Here is a 19,795-nt window from a genome sequence, read left to right as displayed (position 1 = left end):
TCCTGCATAGGCTCAGGAAGTTTGGTTTGCCTGCTCAGATCCTCATCAACTTCTACATAGAGAGAATCCTCACAGGCTGCATCACTGTCTGGTACAGGAGCTGCACAGACTACAACTGCAAGGCCCTTAAATGAGTGGTGAGGACATCTATCAGTGCCACTGCCTCTGGAAAATCAAAAAGACTCAGTCATAGCAGTCACCCAGCACTCTGCCTGTTCAGCGTCCTGCCATCAGACAGGCGATTTCGCAGCATACAGGCTAGAGCAACCCAGTTAATGAACAGTTTCTGTCCACAGGCTGTCAGGCTTCTGAACAAGCTGTGAAGCTGCGGGGGCCTTCCCCAGTTACCATTTCATTTAGTCACTCTGTCAGCATTATTATTATATCGTATCTCTGCTATAGACAATAATACTTTAACACTAAGTCACTTTAAAGAATAGATTACACTGAGTCAATTAAGCCACTTCAAAATGTAAATTGTCTCTATATTTTGTATGTATTTAATATATTTCAGTTTGTTTTTTCTTATATTTTATTTTTACCTATTTACTTTCTGTAGAGTGATTACCTGAGCCTCACCACAAACATTTCAATGCATAAATGTCCTGACATGTTGTGCAAATAGTACATAAACTTGGAAATCAAAAACACCTTTAAAATTAATAAGCAATCATAGCATATACATACAAAAGGGCAACAGTGATCAATCGATCAATCAATCACCTTTAAACTCTTAGTACATTGAGGGAGACCCTCATTTACAATGTAGCTGAGACAGAGACTGAAATATTGGATAGCAATAAACATACCAATGCTAAAAAGTAATAATAATCTTAATAGTAAAAAAAAAGGAAAACAAATCAAGAAACCATTAAATTGCAACAGTATAGTTAGTTAATAAATAACAGATCAAATAAGGATAAAATAAAAAACATAATGAAATAAATAAAGGAATAGAAGATGTAAAACAGTAACCTGGTTTAGTCTGTTATATTTATTGAATATAAATATCATGAAGTTGACAACTGTTCAGTCTGTTATATCTACCAAAGATAATAAATATTCTCCAAATGTATTAAAGTATGGAACAAGTAAGAGTCATTATAGTTAGCATTTTATACTGTTTTGTGAAATGTGTTTTTTTCGATTTCTTTACAGTGATGGTTATGGGAACCAGGGGTTGTGAAATCAATTATAGTTATTTTCATATTTCTGTACAAACCCGTGTCCGGAGAGAGCCTGTAACCACACGCTCCTTCAGGAAATGGTCTCCTGAAGCCAAAGTGGCTCTCGGGGATTGTTTCGAGTCCACGGAATGGAGTGTACTGCAGGAGCCATAGGGAGAGGATATTAAGGAGATTACACACTGCATGACGGACTACATGAACTTTTGCATGGACATTGTTGTTCCTGTGAAAACTGTACGCTGCTTTACTAATAACAAGCCTTGGATAACCAGCGATGTCAAAGGCCAGCTGAATAATAAGAAGAGAGCCTTTAAGGACAACAACCAGGAGGAGCTTAGGAACGTACAGAGGGAGCTCAAAGTCCACTTGCATAATGCCAAGGAGTCCTACAGGGTGAAGGTGGAGCAGTTAAGGGAGAATAACATGAAGGAGGTATGGAATGGTATGAAGACAATTACAGGTTGCAAGCAGAGGAGGGACAGTGCGTTAGACGGTGACGCAGAGAGAGCCAATGAGTTCAACGTCAAGGGCAGTCAAACACCCCGGTTTGACTGCCCTGTTCAGATCTCCACAGCACCTGCATATCCAGTATTCACCTCCACACCCTCCCTCTACTCAGCTCCTGGCACTTCAGTCTCTGTCTGCCTGGACATCAACACCTCATCTGCTCCTACTGATATTCATGCCACCTTCCCAGACGCTGACGGCACAGACATCATGACCCCCTCTACCCCCTCTTCACACATCAAGGCATCTGAGCTGATCTGCAGCACCACTATAGCCCACACCCCCCCGCACACCTTCACTGCAGATCAAGTTAGAGGTGAGCTGAGGAAACTCCACACAAGGAAAGCAGCTGGTCTGGACAGAGTATGTCCTAGACTACTTAGGTCCTGTGCTGCTGAGCTGGGGTCACCCCTACAGCACATCTTCAACCTGAGTCTGCGCTTGGGGAGGGTTCCCTCACTGTGGAAGACATCATGCCTCATTCCAGTCCCAAGAGGGGGTGACCCAGTGAACTCAATGACTTTAGGCCTGTTGCTCTAACATCCCATGTCATGAAGACACTGGAGCGGCTTCTTCTACACCTTCTCAGACCCAGGTTCGATATGCAACAGACCCCACTGCAGTTTGCCTACAGGGAGAAAGTGGGAGTGGAGGATGCCATGCTATACCTCCTCCATCGTGCCCACTCTTATCTGGACAAGGGTGGTTGTGCTGAGTCATGTTCTTTGATTTTTCCAGTGCCTTTAACACCATTCAGCCCCTCCAACTGAGAGACAAGCTGGTTAACATGCAAGTGGATCCACACCTGGTCTCCTGGATTACTGACTACCTCACTGGCAGACCTCAGTATGTCAGGCTGAAGGACTGTACATCAGAGGGCAGGAGGGCGAGTACAAGACCCTGGTGAAGGACTTTGTGGAGTGGTGCTGTGGGAGCAACCTGTTTCTGAACACTGCCAAGACCAAGGAGATGGTCGGACTTTCGCAGGGTTAGGGTTAGGAGAGGGTAATGATCTACAGGTATCTTGGGCTGCAACTGGATGATAGGCTGGACTGGTCAGCCAGCACAGACATCCTGTACAGGAAGGGTCAAAGCGGGCTCTACTTCCTGAGGAGGCTGAGGTCCTTTAACAGATGAATAGATTTTCTATCAGACCATGGTTGCCAGCTGTCTTTTCTATGCTGTGGTGTGCTGGGGAGGAAGCATAAAAAAGAGAGATGAGATGTGACTGGTCAAGCTGGTCAGGCGAGCGGGGTCAGTGGTCGGTGTGGAACTTGACACTGTGGTCAAGGTGGCTGAGAGAAGGACACTACACAAACTGCTCTCCATTATGGAGGATGATGGCCACCCACTGCACACCATCATCATGGACAGGAGGAGCATGTTTAGTGGCAGGTTGCTGTCACAGAGCTGCTCAACCGACAGATTCAGGAGATCCTTTGTCCCCAGAGCCATCAGGCTCTTCAATTCTTCCCAGGGGGACCAGCAGAGAAGGGGGGGGTGACGAGTGACAAGGACTGAATCTGAATCTCATGCTTATCTTGTGTTTATCTATTCATCTGCACGTATAGACAGTGCGCTGCACATATTATACTTTCTGTATACCTCATTGCGCATCTTGCACATCTGGACAATAGAAACTTTATTGGGTACAATATATGCGCATATTTATTTATTCATTCTGTGGTCATTATATGCAGTCATCTGTATGCACTGCATTTCTCATCTCAGGTTATAGATATTATCACAGACTGTGGTATTTTTTTTTCTATTTGTATGTATGCCTGTAAATAGGATCTGGTTTATTTATTCTTGTTATATGTCTACACCCGTTTACGGTTACTGTATAGTGTTGTGGGTGTGTCTGCTACTGGCTGATAAATTTCCTTTCAGGTTCAATAAGGTATCTATCTATCTAGCTATCTATCTATCTGTCTAGCTAGCTATCTATCTAGCTATCTATTACCCAAAACCACCTGTGTCATCTTATTGCAATACATTATCTGTAAATTTATAAAAACAAATTTTAAAAAATATTATAATAGTGAATCTGAAAAGGAAAAAAAAAAATCTTGGGGAACTGTTTTGCATCACAAGACCCTGCATGTGTGCATGTGGAGAGGTCTCTATTGAAGGTCAAAACCTTATCTTAAAACTATCATAAAGCATCAGATTCATAACTATTTCATACATCAGCTCTCTGTGAGAGACCTATTAGACGTAATAAACATATCTGGTTCCCATCGCCACCACTGTGGACTATTCTGACCTGGCAGATTTCTCTAGAACTGCTCATTTCAAATTAGACCTCTCTGAATGAATCTTAATTGTACATAAATGCAGAAAAATCACGAAATTCCCCTTTAAGAAGATATATGTGGTGCAGCCAGACTTTCCTGTTTATTAAAAACAGTGTTAATGAGAAAAAGGTGGCATTTTCAATATTTCACTCAATGATGTGTCTCTTACTCTTGCATGCTCCTGAAAACCAGTGCTTCAGTTCACCACACTTCTCCTTTAGAGGAGCAAAGTTAAACACAACACAGAATAAAGAGCACACACAGCTCTGGTACCTGTCTAGACTAGCAATCAGGATTGGGTGACACCACAAGGATTCCCAGTGTTTGTATGATGTATTTGTGTGAGGCATGTTAGCAATTGTAGTGAAAGATTGATGAACAAAAATGTGAAATTGATATTAAATAGAAAATGTGGAAATAAAGTGCTGTGCTGCATAATACCACAAACGTGTTAAAACCTAATAGGCTGGATTTCTTTGTAGAATTTACAACTTAATGGCTATACTTTTGATTCAGTGATGCATAAACCTGAACTTTGTAAACGCTTAACACTATAAATTGCCTATGATTGAACTTCATAAGGCTGGCGCAACCGCCAGGGGATTCGGATGTCATGGAAATGCAGTGCCCTGCAAATGAAAGGTAAAATAGGTCAGCATCCTCTCTCCTAGATGCTAACTAATCTCCTGCAGATGGAGACCACTGGCTGAGTTTTGACTGAACATCATCTATCAGTAATATAAGAAGGATAGATGTTCAATTCTCTGCTGTCAAACTCAGTAACCAGAATAGATTCATATTACACTTGGTCCTTCACATCAATCTCATCAGGAGGAAAACAGGGGTGCACTGGTTGAACGTGATCTAGGAGAATAAGGCTATGGAGTTGTCAACCTCAGCAGCTAAAGTGAGGATAGATTCCACTTAAGCCCCTCAGATAGTGCGCCCTTTGTGAGGATGAATGTGCATGCTTCAGGCTAATCCAGATTTTAGGGCTTAGCTGTACTCTGATAGGACAAATCCCTGCACTTGAGTTATCGCTGAAATACACTGCTCAAAAAAATAAAGGGAACACTCAAATAACACATCCTAGATCTGAATGAATGAAATACTCATTGAATACTTTGTTCTGTACAAAGTTGAATGTGCTGACAACAAAATCACACAAAAATAATCAATGGAAATCAAATGTATTAACCAATGGAGGCCTGGATTTGGATTCACACATAAAATTAAAGTGGAAAAACACACTACAGGCTGATCCAACTTTGATGTAATGTCCTTAAAACAAGTCAAAATGAGGCTCAGTATTGTGTGTGGCCTCCACGTGCCTGTATGACCTCCCTACAACGCCTGGGCATGCTCCTGATGAGGTGGCGGATGGTCTCCTGAGGGATCTCCTCCTAGACCTGGACTAAAGCATTCGCCAACTCCTGGACAGTCTGTGGTGCAACGTGACGTTGGTGGATGGAGCAAGACATCAGCCAGAAATCATCGGTACTGAGAAGTGGTCTGTGGTCCCCACCTGCAGAACCACTCCTTTATTGAGTGTGTCTTGCTAATTGCCAATAATTTCTACCTGTTGTCTGTTCCATTTGCACAACAGCATGTGAGATTGATTGTCAATCAGTGTTGCTTCCTAAGTGGACAGTTTGATTTCACATAAGTTTGATTTACTTGGAGTTATATTGTGTTGTTTAAGTCTTCCCTTTATTTTTTGAGCAGTGTATTTTTCCAAAAACAATAAAATTTCTCAGTTTTAACAGACATGTTGTCTGATGATGTGTTTTTTATTAATATTTTGGACAGCGTCCCAACTTTTTTGGAAATGAGATTGTAGTTTTTAAGGTATACTAACAAATGTGTGTGGAAAAGACCAGACTTTGATGGTGAAGACTTGGGTTGATGGGTAGAGTCCTGATGACCTGATTGTCATTCATTATCACCTATACCCAACTGAAAATTTTAGAGGTTGACATACATTTGACAAAGAAATTTAATATTAGATCACATAGTTCAATAAATGGATTAAAAAGAGTATTTTTTTTGTTTCATTGGGTTCAGTATTAAGAGTTCAATTAAGATCTTCTCATTTTTTAAGTCACATTTATTCAGAAATTCACAAAATTAAAATAAAGGGCTTATGAGCTTTTAAGCAGCACTGTAACCAAATTAGCCTTAGCTGAAATTGCATTTGAGGTGAACGTTCTGTTTAATTTTAGGTGCTAAATGCTGACTCCTTATCTGTAGGTATGTATCTGTGTTTTGCAGGATGGTGTTCAGCAGGGAGGCGGTACTCAGGCTGTTGGCCAGTGGGTGTAAGTGCTACAGTAATGATGCTCCTGATGACATGGTGGTGGGGATGTGTCTCAATGCCGTGCAAATCCCGGTCACACACAGCCCCCTCTTCCACCAGGTAAACATGCACACATATACACACCCAATCATATATATTCCTCTACCTGCTCAGCTTCTTCCATTCACACTGCCCATCAAATATTTGTGGATGTCTGACCTTTCAAAATGTTGTTTTGTTTTCTTTGTTGGTTGGCTAACATAACATAAACACCAAGCAGGCATAGTTTGAGGAAAATAATGTGACATGAATATATGTGACAGGAATTGAAAAACATTTACATTATGCACTTATCAATAAAAATGTCCTTACTTGATATAAACTCTGTGCATACGTTCTTCATATAACAGTCAGGAATAATCCATTCATATGAGAAAAGTGAGTTAGTTTTTAAATGTTTTGATTAAAATGCAAATTTTCATCAACATAGAAATTAACATGTGTACTACTTGTTTTAATGAGGATTAAATGGGCTGATGGTAGAATCTAACAAATCCATCTGATGGTAAAAGAGCATTGAGGAGAAAATTTAAGCTGTGTTCTTCTAACTAACCCATAGCAACTGTTTATTTGAAAAGATGAAATTCTTGCTACTATTGCTGTATTTATTTTTGCTTGTATATTTTCCAGTGTTATGTAGTAGTTTTACAAGTCAAAGCATGGTTGCTGCTGAGACTGACTGAGGCAACAATTAATTACTGAGGTATTTCTACGGCAATTAGATATAACATAATCCACTTCCTTAATGAAAGTAAAAGTCAAAGGAAAAAAGTGAAACTACAGGCGTTTTCAGAACTAGAAAAGGTGGTTCTGTCCATCCTTCCACTGTGAGAAGACACACAATAGGTCTGATAGGATGTGTAGCTGTTACTGAGAAAAGTAAACAGGCAAAAAAGAACATTTGCAAATCAAACAAAGAAGTTGCTGGTTTTTTCAAAACAATGGACTGACCACCCAATTGATGTTGAGTCCTGACCTCATCAGTGAATGTGTTTAGCATTTATGGGATCATGAGAAACAGAAAATGCTACCAACTTCTAAGACTGAACATTGGATGTGTGGAAAAATATCCCTGTAGATTATTTTCTGCTGATGATACTTTCTGCCTTTTTACAAGATGCTGATAAAGGAATATTTTTGTGCCCATGTTGATTAGAAATCAAATAAATGAAGGATGGTCTCTGACTTTTGTACAACTAGCGTATAGTTAAATGATTAATAAAAAACAATAACATTGATAAAACTTGAGACTGTAGCCACATTCCCAGTGGGAAAAAAGGACAGTTAAGTTGTTGTAGTTGATGTTGTTATTAGTAAAATAGTTGCTGTTTATTGAAACTGTGTCAGAGGAGAGTTGTCTTAGTGTGTTGTCTTAGAGAAGTGTTTATCCTCCCTTTGTATTGTGTCCCCCTGTGTTACCCTCTCCCAATGTTTTGTGTTGGGGTATCACTAAGCAGGGCATTTCCTTGACTTTGTTAAAGTGCCTGCTAAGAATTTAGGGCATATGCCTGAATGCGCAATGTTGACACCATCTGACACTATAGTACTGTGTTTTTTTTGTTTTTGTTTATTTTTTTTTAAAGTGCTGGCCTCATTGTTATGGTCAGTGCTGTTTTTCTGTGTTGAGCTTCAGGACTGTGTGTGTCTGACATGGCAGATAACCAAGCTGCTTCTGTGATGTCAGTGATAAATCAAGTATGCCTGATCGGGTTACTGACCACACTAAAACTTATTCATGTAGCTTTGCGTTATCATTCATCAGGAAGATAATTTGTTATTGTATTGCTCTTGCAGCTTTCACACAGATTTCAATGCATTTTTAATAGCAATGCAGAAGATCTGGTGCTGTTCCCTTTTGTATTTTGCAAATATGATTTAAAAGATGTGTATTATGTTAGTGTTGAATAAAAATATTACGTAAAAACTGTATTTTTTTAGTTTTCTCAGGTTGCCTTTGTTTGATTTAGACAATCAGTTTTAAAAATAGCAAAATTTTAAGATATCAGGTGGGGGCAAATACTTTTTCAAAACACAATAAGACCTGTGACCTGAGGCTTCTGCTATCCAGAAAGACATTAAAAAGTACTTTACTTTTCCATATAGTCATTGTCATAACCTCTGTGTCTCTGAAATGGTAATGTTGCCAGAGAAGACTGTTTAATTTGTCATTGTTATTGTGACCATACGGTGACCTTTAATAGCAACTAACACATCTGCGCTAAGAAACACCTTTAATGGGACTCATTCATTTTCACTACAGACCCATGGACCCAGCTGATAGTGCTCATAAAGTCAACATTTACACTCCGACTTGCCAAAATATTTCGCCATTAACACATTTTATTGCAGCAACTGCGTATTACATAACCTCCTTACAATATCTCATCAGACATGTCATACATCAGTGGTGTTTATATACTCACTGTCTAGTGGCAGCGTTCTGGATCAGTGAGGCGTAATGGGATACAATGCAGTCACCTAGTAGTTCAGAAACATTTTGTCAGCTTCCAGTAACTTGTGCTTGGCAACTCACAATCATCTCTATAATTGATCAGTCAATCCATTATGATTTAAGTTAATCAAGAAAAGAAATGTGCAGTTATTCACCAGTTATTAAACATTGCTTACATTAAATCATTTTACATTATACATTATATTATTATTGTTTAAACAATGTTTGATTTTTCAAAAAATAATAAAAATACAAGCATTATGTCTACACACTGTTCTGTGAACAAGTAATTGCCCCCTTATACTTACTGTAGTGTTCAAAATAATAGCAGTTTGTTCAAAAACATGAGTTAAGTACTAAATCTTTATAATAGTTTTTATTTCCATGCATTGGGAACGTTGCACACTTTGGTGTGAAAGTAGAGGAGGCAGTGGATAGGGCAAGATGGAGGCAGATGATCCGCTGTGGCGACCCCTAAAGGGAGCAGCCGAAAGAAGAAGAAGAAGGGAACGTTGCACACTGTTTTCTAAATCAAAACATGACAAGTATATAATTTTTAAGTACTTTACAGAAAATAACAAAACATTGGGCTGTTCAGAAAAATAGCAGTGTCTGCATTTGTCTATACAAACTCAAAATATGTATTTTATTATTTTTAATTTTTAGCATTCCCATGAATCACTAACCTAATATTTGGTTGTACAACCACAGTTTTTAGAACTGCTTCACATCTATGTTGCATAGAGTCAACCAACTTCTGGCACCTGTCAACAGGTATTCCAGCCCAGGATGCTTTGACTACATCCCACAATTCATTTGCATTTCTTGGTTTTGCCTCAAAAACGGCATTTTTGATGTCACCCCACAAGCGTTCTATCGGATTAAGATCCGGGGGCTGGGCTGGCCACTCCATAACCTCAATTTTGTTGGACTGGAACCAAGATTTTGCTCATTTACTGGTATGTTTAGGGTCGTTGTCTTGTTGAAACACCCATTTCAAGGGCATGTCCTCTTCAGCGTGAGGCAACATGACCTCTTCAAGTATTTTGACATATGCAAACTGTTCCATGATCCCTGGTGTGCGGTAAATAGGCCCGGCACCATAGTAAGAGAAACATGCCCATATCATGATGCTTGCACCACCATACTTCTTCAGAGTGTACTGTGACTTGAATTCAGAGTTTGGGGGTCATCTGAAGAACTGTCTGTGGCCCTTGGACCCAAAAAGAACAATTTTACTTTCATCAGTCCACAAAATGTTTCTCCATTTCTCTTTAGGCCAGTTGATGTGTTCTTTGGCAAATTGTATCCGCTTCAGTACATCTTTTTTTCAACAGTGGGACTTTGCGGGGACTTCTTGCTAATAGATTAGCTTCACACAGGCGTCTTCTAACTGTCACAGTACTCACAGGTAACTTGAGACTGTCTTTGATCATCCTGGAGCTGATCATTGGTCGAGCCTTTGCCATTCTGGCTATTCTTCGATCCATTCGAATGGTAGTCTTCCGTTTTCTTCCACATCTTTCTGGTTTAGCTTTCCATTGTAAAGTATTGGGGATCATTTTAGCTGAACAGCCTATCATTGTCTACACTTCTTTGTAAGTTTTACCCTCTCCAATCAACTTTTTAATCAAAGTACGCTGTTCTTCAGAACAATGTCTTGAACGACCCATATTTCTCAGGCTTTCAAGAAGAAATGCATGTACAACATGTGCTGGCTTCACCCTTAAATAAGGGCCACCTGATTCACACCTGTTTTTTTCACAGAATGATTGACCTCACTAATTGAACTCCACACTGCTATTATTTTGAACACACCCCTTTCACTTAATTATTCAAATACACAGACTCAAGAGCATGCATATCATGAATGCTGAGTCTGTTGTTTTTCTAAGAATCTACTGCACCAACTGGTAAATTTTTTATCATGTGGTAATATAATTTATACCAAAAACAGTGATTAATCTGGTTAGTCTTATTGGACTGCTATTATTTTGAACTCAACTGTAGTTATTAAGTTTAAGCAATTGAACATGAGAGGGAGTGTATTATCACGAAATAACATCACGGCTGTCATTTGGTCGCCGTAGATCATCACAGCTGTGATGTTATAGTGATAACACAGGACCTTGAGTGTTCTATTGCTTTTATACAACAGTTAAATAAATAGAGTAAGTGATAAATAAACTGGGCCATGATTGCAGCGTTTAATATGTTTTAATGTTCGCAATTCCTTCCGCCAAATTATAGTTCCTCAATAAGCAGCTTGTTGCTACGTCAGTGTAACAAGCTCCGCCCACTCGCTTCACAGCTTGCTCTCCAACTCCTTACACTAAATTCCTAAACTGTCATCACCGCTTCGAAGCTTTTTCTTGTGTTTATTGTGACAGTTTTATGGCTCAGTCTGATTTGGTCAGATTCTGAAGATCAGACTACACGTTTGGCGAATGGTATTCGTTTCATTTCTGGCTGATTCCATTTATCTGTTTTTCTGTCACAGCAGCCGACTGAAAAGCTGCTCATGTAACGACCACTGTTCGGTCATCAACCAGTCGGACACAAGGGCTCACTTTTCACTCTGTTTATTCTGAAACTGATTTTACAGTGTATTAATCCTCTCTTGCCTTAGACGGCTGCAGACCTCGCAAGCATCCATCTCAGAGCTCTCACTCGTCTGATGAGCTCATAGTATTTCTTCCCAAAAGAGCACTCTTCACATTACAATAGCATACATGTGATCGTATAGTTTGTTCATATCATACAAAATCACAGAGAAAAGCGTTTTCTTTTTCCTCTTATGGCAAAACAAAGTGAACTTACTGCAGAACAACTACAAAACTAACGCTGCTTGGCTAGCATCAGCAAAATGCACTGCACATTTCAGGAGGGAGCAGACTGGGGAGCACATACCTGAAACGGATTTTACAGTGTATTAATCCTCTCTTGCCTTAGACGGCTGCAGACCTCGCAAGCTGAACATATGAATGTAAAGTAAGAAGGAATTAGAAGTTTTTATATTGGGAGTTTGCTTCTGAGGGTGAATTTTAGCTGGCCATATAGCTAGCTACCGAGGCTTAGCTAGCTGAAGCACATGTCTGAGCAATAATTCAACAAAATAGCATTTTTAATCAAAACTACACTCTAAGATTACCACATGCTCATATAATGTGTTAGAACAATGTTTCAAAGTTTTTTCCTCTATATGAACTGAATTAAACTATATATTAATGAGGAACCACAGCAGTTACACACCGTCCATCTCAGAGCTCTCACTCGTCTGATGGAGGTACGGCAGCAGCAGAGGGACATAGTCTGCAGTGATGTCACAATAGTTTTTTTCCTTTTTATATGAAAATATAAATAACTTTTTACAATTGTTCTTAACCCTTTTTACAAAGATGGAGTCATTTTGGTGAAACTCAATATTTTATCAACTGTTTAATTTCAACTCCGTTACACTCAGTCGTGATGACAGTCTGGGAATTTAGTATAGTCTCATTTTTAGAATCTGACCAAATGTGATCTTAAAAGTGATCCATTTTCTGTTTGTGGCAAAGTAAGAGGTAAAAACTTTCAAATGGCTTGAGGGTCTCCTACAGCTATCAAACTCATTGCTTAGCAAAGGCATCTCAGCCAGGTGATAGTGTTTGTGAAAAACCTGTGATATGGTTAAGCTTGTGTGGCTGGAACTAATAGTTGTATAACAATCAATTACCACATTTAGATGGTAACTGAAATCTTGCCAGCACTGACTCAACTAGAGGTGAAAGAATGTTTGATTACTGCTCTGCCATCAAACATGCATACAAATCTGTACATCAATTCAGTGCAGGAATGTGGAGTATAAATCTGGACCTCAAGCTAAAAGACTGATCTGAAGCCATGACCTAGTCCATCTTCAGAACACTCTGGGAGGATCTGGACAAAATATGCAGACTTGGTCAAATGCTGTCAGCTTTTGTGTTCGCTGCTCTGATCCCTCTTCACAAGCAAGGCTGACAAGAATGACATCTGCTCGTTTCTCAGGAGAAAGAAAACAATCTAAGACATCCACATATGATCTGCGGAAATGCCAAGGACAATATAGCCTGAAGCTATCTGGCCTCTAGAGCCACTGGCCGTGTTTATACCAGGTCTTAGCATCTATCTCAAGGTATAACTGTGTACACTTGGCATTTCCATTTGCCTGGAATGCCTCACTTATGAAGGGTACATCGTACTTTAACTACACCTTCATTTGTTGTCAGATAAAAATGCCTTGCAAGTCCTTGTTTGTGTACACGTACTGGCTGTTGCAAACATTTAGATTGCATGGACTACTAATGGAACTAACGAATAAAACAGGACAGGAGAACGAAGATTTATTTTTTAACGGCAGTTTGCGGAAGATGAGAGCGTCCTGTTCCTGGCCCGGATGGAATTCCACTGTGTCTCAAAGATGCACTTGCAGCAGCTGTCTCCATCATGCATCATTCCTCTATGCTTCAGAGAAGGAATGACTGTACCTTTGCCAAAGGAAACACCTGCCTCTGGATCCCTCCATCACCCTAATGCCTGTTTTGAAGAAGTGCGTGGAAAACCTAGGCCAGTCATCCTTAAACAGTAACATCCCCACCAGTCTAGACACGGTTCAACTTGCTATTTGTTATAAGTTAATTGAACTCAAAAGTTTAGCGCAGTCACGTTACTTTTTTACATGTAAACAAATTTTTAAGGATAATCTTGGTGGATAGTTTAAGGACCTGTCTTGTTCCCCGAACACCAGCAGTATTCTTAAAGTATTCTTAAATCTTCAGAATAAACCAGATAACTATGGTAAACTTTTATCATTGCAGAACACAGTGTGTTTAAACTGGAACAAGATTCGTGTTCCTCTTTGAACTCCATCAAGAAATCAGTGGCACAGACATTCCTCAACTCCCTCATCATATCTAAGCCCCTAAATCTTCCCTTCCATCTTCATAGACGCCTTCCACCCAGCTCACGCCCTGTTCTCCCCTCTTTGCTCTGATGAATGCTTCAAAATCATCCTAGCACACTACCATCATAGCACAATACCATTAGGACAGTGTGTACTGTCTCGCTGTACCTTTCTCTCTGGACGTGGATATTCATTCGTTCAAAAATAAGTAATAGGTTAGTTGTTGTTACCATAGAAAAACAAGTGTGTTCTGAACGTCAAGGAAAGCATTGTGTTAATACATGCCTACAAAAGGCTGGGAGCAGATGCTGCAGTTTAGTTTAATTTGCAGAGCAGAATTTTTGGTAACACTTTCTATGAATGTCACATTTGTAAGCATATATAAACATGTTCATTACAAGTTATAATGCATTCATAAGGCATCATAAACATGGCTGTAAATATTTATAAAATACATTACATGTTATAGCCATGCTTATTATGCATTATGAATTGTTAACATGATACATTATAAGTACTGTTCATAACAAGTTATAAGAGCTCATAAGTTGTATTTGTCCACTCTAAGTAAAGTGAAGCATACTGTACTAAAGCCTCCTCCAGTGTTAAGAGTGAGGCTTCAAGTTGAAGTATTTACTGAAGATTTTACTGAATCAAACATACATAATGAAGCACATTATAGGCTTCACATGTCAGATTTTAAATGAGTGCTGCCATCAGTGTTTTACCCAATGTGGGAAAGTTAATGTTCACCACTGTTAAGGTACACCACCGTTAGCTTGGCACTAATTTAACACTGCATAGCCACTATTATACTGTTTAGAGCATCTGAACATTCAGGACTGAAGCCCCAAAGATGCAGCCCTAACAGCAGCAGCAGTGACAAATAAAATGGAAATAAGTCAACACTTTTCTATTTATACACATCCGCAGTCTTTTTCAAAATTTTCCCCTGGTCAAATGGCATTTTATTGTTTTTCAGAGTGAAAATAAGTTCACACACCTTCTACAGAGAACACACTTCTGCATATTCTCAAAAAGTCAGTGGCATTATCTTCTTTCCAGTCTTCAAAAAGTGTCTTTCACAATGTCAACACCAAGCATGATAAAGAGGAGTAAAAAGAATAATAATGTCTACACACTGTTCAGATGTACAGCAGACGTGTGTGATATCAGTCACAGCGGTATAAAACTTTACTACGCTGCAGGACTTTGTTGGTATAAGATTATAAAATCCCAACTCGAGACATCCAGATGCTTAGAGCGAAACCCTCTTGCGGGTTAGTGTTAACGAAATCCCATGCTAGCATTAGAGTTTGGTAAATATAGTCATATTGTATTCATATTAAATCATCTTCTACTGTTCCGAGGAGGGAGGGAAATTAGTCTATTATGTCGTTAGAAAAGCAGACAAAACAATGTTAAAGCTTATTCAGGCTGTGCTTCAGTTGTCAAATATGTTGTACACTAAAGGCTCAAATAATTGTTAAAGGGGAAATAATAACATTACATGGCCTGTTTGGTGGGAAATAGCCCTGCAGCTGTTGATAAAACAAGGCAGCTGACCCCTGTTGAGGGATACACACACACACACACACACACACACACACACATTGTTTTTTCTTTCTTGTCAAGACATGAGTTCTTATGTCTTGCCTATTATATTGCTGCTGTTGTAAGAAATCCTTGTATCTCAATTTTTGTTGTTTTTCCATTTTTGACATAATATGAAAATGCCTGTTGGCCTTTACATTATGTGTGAATTTCATGATGAATAGGCCAAAAGAAATGGCCCAAAATGGCTTGGAAAAAAGGCCTAGTTCTCTTTATTTACATTAAAAGTAGGGGAGTTTTTTTTCCTTTACCTTTAAAGTTACTGTTTTGGAGATACGATTTTGTTCTGACAACAGTGAGATGCATATTCTTCCATGTAATAAATACATGTCCGATATGTGATATACATATGTAAGCACATATATGTAATATGTGTTTGTATACAATACTAAACACAAACTTTTAGGCAGCTGAGAAAATTTTGTTTAAAACGCTTATTACCATTTTGACCACCTCCCTGTTTCTACTCTCATTGTCCCTTTTATCAGCTCCACTTACTATATAGGTGCACTTTGTAGTTCTACAGTTACAGACTGTAGTCCATCTGTTTCTCTGTATACTTTGTTTGCCCCCTTTTACCCTGTTCTTCAGTGGTCAGGACCCACGTGGACTCTCACAGCAGGTACTATTTGGGTGGTGGATCATTCTCAGCACTGCAGTAACACAGATGTGGTGGATGTGTGTTAGTGTGTGTTGTGCTGGTCTGAGTGGATCAGACACAGCAGTACTGCAGGAGCTTTTCACTACTGGACTGCGAATAGTCCGCCAACGAAAAATATCCAGCCAACAGTGTCCTCTGACCACTGATGAAGTAGTAGTGGATGATTAGCTCATACTGTACAGCAAGAGATGAGCTATTGTCTTTGGCTTTACCTGCAAGGTGGACCAACAACGAAGGAGTGTCTAATAGAGTGGACAGTGAGTGGACACACTGTTTATAAACAGAACCTTGTATCGCCAAAATGGTAACTTTACAAGAGAAGGTAAAAACAAGGTTTTGTTCAGAGGAATATAGTGGAGGTATATAATGAATATATAATATACATACACACACACACACACACACACACACACACACACATGTATATAATGTAGCCGTATATGTGTATCTCAGGGGTTTCTCTTTAAGGAAGACCAGTTGTCATCCAATATCTGGTTTGGCTAATCAGTACTTCATTAAATTAAATTCAGTATGCTACTGATGGAACTTAATATATGGCTGGGAGGGTCCAGGAAAAGTCTGGAACCAAACTAGTTTGCAAGATATCAACTGCTTCATTTATATGTGTGTGTATGTGTAAGTCAGCAGAGACTACCCTTCTTTTAATTTTCTGTCAAGCTGGCCATTTTATAAAAGTTATCAAAGTTATTATTTTCTGTATATTTCTGTAGAGATTAGATATAAAATAATCCACTTGCATATATATATACACACACACACACACACACACACACACACCTCCCTTCAGAAGTCATCTGGTGAATGTCTGTTCTAGTACATAGTGTCTATTCCCTGTTCAGCAATCAAATTAGACAGTAGGGTGGTCAGTAACATGGCTATCCAGAACTCTGCTTGGCTGCAACCTGTCAGACTCTGCTAAACTCCAACAGCAATGCTGTGTCTGATCCACTTGTACCAGCACAACACACACTAACATACCACCACCACCACCACATCAGTGTTACTGCAGTGCTGAGAATGATTCACCACCCAAATAGTACCTTCTCTGTGAGGGTCCTTGGGTTTCTGACCAGTGAAGAACAGGGTAAAAGGGGGGCTAACAAAAATCAGAGAAGCAGGTGGACGACAGTCTGTAATTGTAGAACTACAAAGTGCACCTATATAGTAAGAGCAGCTGATAAAATAGACAATGAGCAAAGAAAGAAGAATGCCTGATCAGTGCATTTATCTGTCTATTTTGATTGGCTGTGGTCTAGGACACTGAAGAAAAATGCACAGTGTTAAAAACACACTGGCACACTAACCACCAGACTTTATGAACAGCTCTTGTTTATGTGCCATGAAATTTACGTGGAGTTTCATAAATCTAGCCCAGTATACTTTTCACTTTCCACTTACATGAACAAAACATATGTATGCAAAACAATGAACAAAAATGTGTTTAAAACTAAATAAATTAAGGGAAAAATACTCAGACACAGTTACTTAAGAACATCTGCTATTGGTAGTCATAGCTTTTTCTATATTAAGAATTAAAGTACTAATATAATCTTTTTATGTATCATTTGATGATGTGTAATGCTTCAGTACTCTTTGCAGAGTAGCCCCATATCATGATGTTACCACCCTCATGCTTCACTGTGGTTTTCATGTTTTAGGGATCATACATGCAATCTTTCTTTCTCCAAACAAGGTTCAGAATTAATGTCAAACAGTTCTATTTTTGATTTGTCTGACCAGAATACATTTGTTCTGTTAGTCTAAATGCTATTTGCTGGCTCAAATTTTAAATGTGCTTCTTTTTTATGGTTTGTAGGAACTGAGATGATTGTGATGCAGTTCATTGCTTATTGTCATCTACTTTCAGGCTGTCCTGCAGCTTTTTTTGAGTGACTGCTTGCTTTTCTCTTACCTTCTCATTAGTCTGAGAGTGTATTGTGATGTTTTGCATGCTAAACTTGTCCATTTGTACTGATGCAATGTTTTATGTCTGTTATATATGTTATATCTTTGTAGTCTATGTAATAATGTATCTGAGCTCTTTAGGAATCTCCTTCTCCTTTGCTTTTTTTAAATCCACCTGAAGTATATAAAACAGCAAGTGTCTAAAATTTGTTTCCCCTCACTGTACAGCCAGTCTGTGATGCATGTGCTGTCGAAAGAAGCAGGCTAACTGGGCAGTGACAGCAGAATAGCACAAACTCCATGTGTGGGCGGGTGTGAAGTGCTTTGTATCGGGAAATAAACTCTTTGTCATCAGCTCTTAGCTCTAGTAGTTTGTCTTTGGTACATCATGTTCTTTACATGTGCAAACTTACTCCATAGCACTTTTTTGGCTCAGGATAAAAGTGATCAAACCATCTTTGGGCCAAAAAAATGTTCAAAGTGATCAGCCAGTTGATAATAAGCAGTGACTGACAGTGCAGTTCTGATTCAGTTAAGTGACTCTAAATGACACTCATTCTCTGAGCTCATGTTTCTACTATTGTTTTTTTCCCTGCAGGCACGGCCAGAAGATTATGCCAGAGACTTTCTTGCCCACCAGATTCCTATTTCTTTCCACAAACATTGGAATATTGACCCTGTAGCAGTGTTCAGCAAGTGGCTAAACGACAGTGACTCCAGCGCAGAACGACTGAGCACACGCCTTAAGGAGGAGTTATAGTAAAGGAAGCTCTGTGTGTGTGTGTGTGTGTGTGTGTGTGTGTGTGTGCATGGGGGGCATATGTGCACTCATTCTAGGCTGAAACATTGAAATGTAGAGTACATTGCAAAACATAGAGACCACCCATTTTGGGGTCAAAATGGTCATTAAGTACAAGCTGTTGATTCTTCAGCATCAGGTAAAAGAAAAAAACAAACTTAACAGAAAATTACACAGGACCAACAAGAGCTAAATATAATAGCACATTTTCAGTATTAATATGTCTATATTTTGCTTTGAATATTATTATTTCTCTTACAAATTGTTTGAATTTTCTGTTTCTCACAGTCCACGTGATCCCAAACATATTTAATACATTCAGGTCTGACTCTGGGCTGGCCAGTCCATTTTTCTGTGAACACCAGCAGCATTTTTTATTTCTTTCTTTTACATTGTCTATTTATTTTTCTCAGTAAGAGCTTCTTTAACAGCTACACATCCTTTTCAGACTCATAGCGCTGAGTTGTCTTCTCACAGTGGAAGGATGAACTGAAACTGTGTATTTTTTCAGATCTGAATTAAGAGCGGAACTTGATTTTCTCCTCTCTCTCAAAGATGAAAGCTTTGAGTGCTGTTTATCTGATGAATACTGTTTTGGTGGTCTACAAGGTCTTGCAGGTGGTCCTATTTTCTCCATTTTTGTAAATGTTTTTTTTTTTTTTTCAAAAAAAACTTCAATTTTGGAAATTTCATTGTTTTACTTATTTGTCTTATTAGGTCACAAGGGGAACATTGTGTCAGTGAGAGCATAGCTGGGAGGACACAGCTTGAACTGGTTAGATTAAAATTGGAAGTAAGGAAAAGTTCAAGTGCCACCAGGGTGCAAATCAAGAGTGAACAAATGAAATACTGATAGATTTGATATGCTTAGTGTTATTCTGTTAAATCTGTTTCCTTTTTTCAAGCTGACAGAAGAATAACTTGTACACATGATCTGTTTTGACTGAATATTAAATAAATATTAAGGGTGGTCTCTCACTTTTGCACAGTACTTTACAGGATATTGTGTGTCTCTGAAATGAACCATTACACACCGAGCACAGTCTTTGTTTTATGCAATTTAGTTGGACGT

At 39.0% G+C, this 19,795-nt stretch overlaps 1 protein-coding gene across 1 annotated transcript in view; it reads left to right on the top strand.

Moving 5' to 3' along the window:
- The window catches only part of b3glcta (beta 3-glucosyltransferase a), a 219,188-nt gene extending 199,985 nt beyond the window's left edge, over positions 1–19,203 (top strand). The window contains exons 14-15 of the mRNA XM_017708577.2: positions 6,266–6,410; positions 18,523–19,203. Coding sequence (XP_017564066.1) covers positions 6,266–6,410; positions 18,523–18,684 — 307 coding nt within the window. The 3' untranslated portion in view covers positions 18,685–19,203. The remainder of the gene's footprint in view (positions 1–6,265; positions 6,411–18,522) is intronic.
- The last annotated feature ends 592 nt before the right edge of the window (positions 19,204–19,795 follow it).

This window comes from Pygocentrus nattereri, chromosome 17 (assembly GCF_015220715.1).
Source record: "Pygocentrus nattereri isolate fPygNat1 chromosome 17, fPygNat1.pri, whole genome shotgun sequence".
NCBI lineage: Eukaryota > Metazoa > Chordata > Actinopteri > Characiformes > Serrasalmidae > Pygocentrus > Pygocentrus nattereri.
Note: the sequence above shows the minus strand (reverse complement) of the source record. Positions and strands in the feature narration are given on the sequence as shown.